At 33.6% G+C, this 5,041-nt stretch overlaps 1 protein-coding gene across 9 annotated transcripts; it reads right to left on the minus strand.

The window, feature by feature from the left end:
- Positions 1–1,162: 1,162 nt before the first annotated feature.
- On the minus strand, positions 1,163–3,815 carry LOC139891715 (protein NONRESPONDING TO OXYLIPINS 2, mitochondrial-like). Of its 9 annotated transcripts, none has more exons than XR_011773810.1 (5): positions 3,619–3,815; positions 3,305–3,423; positions 2,044–2,084; positions 1,762–1,802; positions 1,163–1,347 (listed from the first exon to the last, which is right to left on the minus strand). XR_011773810.1 is itself a non-coding variant. In XM_071874699.1 (4 exons), the coding sequence occupies exons 1-3, from the start codon at positions 3,768–3,770 to the stop codon at positions 1,783–1,785; spliced, it is 291 nt and encodes a 96-aa protein (XP_071730800.1). In that variant the 5' UTR covers positions 3,771–3,815; the 3' UTR covers positions 1,163–1,347; positions 1,762–1,782. The 9 variants fall into 9 exon arrangements, 7 of the variants coding, with proteins under 7 accessions (XP_071730800.1, XP_071730798.1, XP_071730799.1 ...); XR_011773811.1 differs by adding an exon at positions 2,720–2,783 and having other exon boundaries at positions 1,163–1,802; XM_071874699.1 differs by lacking the exon at positions 2,044–2,084.
- Positions 3,816–5,041: the final 1,226 nt, after the last annotated feature.

Below are 5,041 nucleotides of genomic sequence, written 5' to 3' on the forward strand. Positions count from 1 at the left end.
AAAAAATAATTAATAAAGGATAAAACTGAAAAGTTAACAAAAAATACATTGTAAGAATATTTCTTAACTTACGTGTTTTTTGTTTGGGGACAATAGAATTGAGACAGAAGTATATCGCAAGCACCCAGTTTACCAGCTTTGACCATTTTACATCTTGTTATGAAGATAATAATTTGACAAACCAAAAACGGTATGATTTGGTTTGCAAGATTCGAGAATGTATTTGTGTCATATGTCCTCATCAATTTGTATGTTAAACCTGATCTTTCGAAAGATGCATGAAACTACTCCTGAACTAGGTTCAGTTGCTTGAAAGTCTTTGATCTCGAGCAATGTTCATTCGGGGAAGTTTTGTAAAGCTTTGGGTTTACTCTATAGCATTGTTAAATTTGGTGTAGAATGTACTACTTATGTATCAAACTGTTTGATAGATATGTATTTAATCATGGTTTCGATGAAATGTGGATCAAGGACAAGTTTTATAGGAACTCAGTGGCTAGTATAACCGAAGTAATCCAACAAGCGCTGAAATTCTATCATATACAATGTGATGATTAGCAGCATTACATAGTTTGGGAGCATAGAATTCAATTCTAACAGGGTTGTGAACCGAAACATTCCAAGAAACGCCCTTTAATTCTTCTGTATGATGCACTTGTTTGAATAATATACCAATAGATGAGTTCACATTTTCGATCATTTTAAGTGGCATAGTACACCTTGGAGAAATTCGAAATTTGATCTGTTCTGGTGTAATGAATCACGGTTTTGGAATTTGTGATGTGGTCCAGCGGTTGGTGGTCTACCTACTTTAGGGGAGGTCAAGAGTTCGACTCCCACTCGAGTGATCCCAATCGCTGTTAAAAAGAAAAAAATGAATCACGGTTTTGATGATTCTGTTTGTCATTGGGAGTGGTTTGATCAGTTTGTACTCTAAATGTGGGCAAGTAAAACACCGCTGAATTCTTGTTCCGATACTTGCCCAATAAAAAGCGTGTGTTTAAACAGAAAACCCTAGCTAAACAATAATAGCAAAGGGTATGCAAGGTTAATAAAACACTCAATATTGAACATGTTTGTGCAGGAATTTCAATTGCGCTCATATTCATCACTGTAGGAATTGAGTTTAAGCTTTCCCCAACCCCTTCTCATCAATGAACTCCTTATACGAAGGAGTGCGGTTCGAAGAATCAAGATCGTATACATTAGTTGTAGAGCTTCAAGCATCGTTTATGAAATAAAAATTGATTAAGATGAAATACAAAACTTGCCTTCTTGTTCAAAGAGATGATGTTTCTTAATCCAAATGTCTGCTAACAGGTCACCTTGGAACGGATAAACCCAGCTCTAGTACAAACAAAAACAAGCCAAATCAGATATGGATTACGACCTTTTATGTAGTCATGTTCTACCAAAATGCTTGTAATGTGCTCATCAGCATTCAAATTACAATCTTGTTGTGTCTTTAATCAAATAATTTTACTTCCTATTAATATACTCCCTCCGTCTCATTCCAATAGTCCACAGACAAAAAACACGCAGTTTTAGGAAATTCCACTAACTTCATTTCTCCACCAATGAAATATCTTATCTCTCCAGATCCACCAATGAAATATCTTCTTTCCTTTCTATTTATGGAAATGGACTATCAGAATGGGACAGCCCAAAATGGAATACTGCCCTATTGGAATGAGACGGAGGTAGTATATATTATGATCCAAGTAGAGTTTCCATCTTATTAGCATGTTGAAGCTAGCCCACCTCAAGAAACGGCATAATGTGTCACGTCCCATCAAATTCATCTGGGAAAAATGAAATTCTCAAGTTACTATAATACACTACTCTGAGCTATATATTAAAATGTTTGTAGATTTTTTTTTTTTTTTTTTTACACAACAAGAAAACTACTTTCAAACAATTTATATAATTCAGCAAAGAATCAAACATTTCATCTCCAAAAAATAATGCATTTTTGAGACATTAATTGCATCATGCAATATCTGAGTAAAGTCCCCTGCTATTAGCATGATGTCGAGAGCCCACCTCTACAAACAGCAAAATGTGTCACGATCCATCAAATGCATCTGGGAAAAAGGAGAGTTTCTTGTTACAATTTAGCTAGAGTGCAAACATTTGTTTGTATGAAATCTTGCGATTAAGCAGGTTTCGTGGCAAGACATATTTCTCATATTTAGTATATTGCTTGTACTATATGTTAATGTGCTTACATTAGCTACAAGTAAAACTAGCCGCACACAATCTTTTACAGTTTGCCTATAAACTTAGCAAGATGGCTCAAAACTTACTCAGAGCTATCTAATACTATAACCTATATGAAGCACATATGAACTAATATTCAATTAATATTAGTACTTCTAAATTTGAAGTTCAGTATCATTCAAGAAAATATGCATCCACTGGATAAACAGCCACAACACCACCATCATATCAGCAAGTAAATAGGGTAACATTAGATAAAAACATACATTGAACAATATGAGTCAACTACTAAGTGGCTTAATATAACCAAAAGAAGCAGGGAAGGTAAATAAATTGTTAACCGCTATGCATAGAATAGCTAATCATACATGCAAAAAACTCGGATAAAGTTACACGTTAACTTGTAGACAAAATTGTTAAACACAACTACAAATGTCATAGTAATTCAGTAAACTTATAAGCCTAAAACTTCTTCAAATGGTTGACAGAACACTCATACTTGATATGACGACAGGTCCTGTATATCCCAGTTCATATATTTCAAGCATTAGAAAATCATGTGCCTGCAGGAACCAAACTCCAGTCAGGAACCAAAATGTGTTTTCTGATTCTCTGTAGCAAAAAGTATTTTACTACCTTCGTTTTTAAATATAAACATATAAAATATATATAGTTATGTTTTAATTACAGCCTTACCTCTTGTTACAACATATGTAATTAATGATTAAAGTAGCTCACATGTTCTAGTTAAATTGATGTTGAAGAGTATACTACTAAAAACATTAGTCAAGCATTGCACACTAGAAATCCACACAAGTAAACACTTGTCACATAATTCATTTTGACACAGATAAATAAAGAAATTTAAGCTTATGTAATACTATTATTGCCTTTAGGTTGAAATATGCAACACTCTTGTTTCCTACAACTTATAAGTATAAAACGCACATACAAAAAATGAATAAACAATGCTAAAACAAAAACAAGCAAACATTTTCATATGCACCAAAGAGAAGTTGTAACTCACAAGCAATTAACAAATAAACAAGATATTAGAGGTCGGGAGAGGTACGGCAGAGTGTACCCTGTGAAAGAGATGTGCAACTCCTTGAAGTTGTACTCAGGCATGACGTCAATCTTGCCGAAGCAACCGCATTGTGTAACGATAACAGCGACTGCACACATCCAAGTTCTGATGGACACCTATCACATGAATTATTTCAAAGTCTTTCATATGTTGAGTATATATCTACTTATAACATACACAGGCACATATTCTTATTGAACCACAATTACAGTTAATGGATTGTAATCAAATCAACTGTAAAGATGAAATCAAAAGTTACAATAATCTTTAGCTTTAATTACTAATGTATATGTATATATGTAGATGTATACCTTGAAATTGAGAATCGAGGAACGGGAGAGGCGGTAGGTATACGGAACTTTGGGGATGAAGGTGTTGATTTGGGGATGGAAGATGATTTAAAAGCTGATTTAAGATTCGAAAGTGAGGTTTTGTTGATGAATCTGTTGCACCTTGAAGCCATTGCCAATATCGCTCCTGTGATGAAATATATTTATCAAAATGTGCGCGATTTTATTAATTGATTTTTTTAGGGATTTGAGTGTTGTTGTTGTTTTTTTTTTTTTTTTTTTTTTTTTTTTTTTTTTTTTTTTTTTTGGGGGATTTGCGTTGGGTACACCATGTTACCCGGATACAATTCGGCCCAATGAGTCGATGGCAATTCCCCCCTCACCTCACTATCAATCAAATTTCTATAAATAGTAATCACACGAGATATAGTTCGGTGCTTTCTACTGTTTTGAGTTGTCCTCGATAGTCTTTTTATTATTACTCCCCCTCTCTATATTATTGTCCACTTTCATAAATAGAAAAGAAAGAAGATATTTCATTGGTGGATCTGGAGAGAGAAGAAATTTCATTGGTGGAGAAATAAAGTTAGTGGGATTTCATAAAACTGTGTATTTTTTGTCTGGTGACAATAAATATGGAACGGAGGGAGTATTAGTGTTAAAGTGTTAACTAGTGTTAGGCTGCGCGCGATGCCGCTCGATCGTGTAATTTTTTTTTGGCAATGTTTAGGAAAAATTGTAGGGAAAAAGAAGGGTAAAAATAACAAAATAAGAAGTAAGCACAACGTTTTTTTTGATTAGTTTAAAAAAATAGGGGCAACGTTTTTATACAATTCTTTAGTAAAGTTTGTGTTGGTTTATTTTTTGATAGAAAAGTATATGGTTACTTGTTCCACATTGGTAGATGGAAGAAAAGAGGTGTAACCTCTTTAAATATAAAATGATGTTGTCCCACATCGGTGGGAGGAAGAAGTTGGATGTGGATGACTTGGTTATAAAAGAAGGTCATGGGCATCATTCCAACTTGCTCCAATGTGATGACTCGGAAATTTCTGACCAAATTTAAACTTAATGATTAACGTTTCCAACACGATAAGCAAAGTCTGTAAAACTGAATCTCAATATTTTTGAACTACTTTCATAGGTTCAATTACCCTTCGGTTGTTCTCAGCGATTCGCGAACAATTATATGTAAATAGATACATATATATACTATAACTTAAAAACGTAACAAAGTGTTAGGTAAATGATACTGTGCGTTAAACTTATTGGTTTGATTATCTGATTGATATATTTAACTATGAAGTTAAAAGATTATGCCAAACGATTGAATTATAAGATATTTATTGAGTCCCTTAAGGATTATAATATTATTAGGGTCTCTGTTGTGAGGTCCACGTTGATTTGAGAAATCGTTCATTTTTAACGGTATTCGGAAAATGGT

This window comes from Rutidosis leptorrhynchoides, chromosome 2 (genome assembly GCF_046630445.1).
Source record: "Rutidosis leptorrhynchoides isolate AG116_Rl617_1_P2 chromosome 2, CSIRO_AGI_Rlap_v1, whole genome shotgun sequence".
Taxonomy (NCBI): domain Eukaryota; kingdom Viridiplantae; phylum Streptophyta; class Magnoliopsida; order Asterales; family Asteraceae; genus Rutidosis; species Rutidosis leptorrhynchoides.

Excerpts from the sequence above, each read along its gene's own strand:
- LOC139891715 (XM_071874695.1), bottom strand. The coding sequence starts at position 3,770 with ATGGCTTCAAGGTGCAACAGATTCATCAACAAAACCTCACTTTCGAAT. Across the intron at positions 3,424-3,618 it reads CCTCGATTCTCAATTTCAAG|GTGTCCATCAGAACTTGGAT; the intron begins GTATACATCTAC and ends TTCATGTGATAG.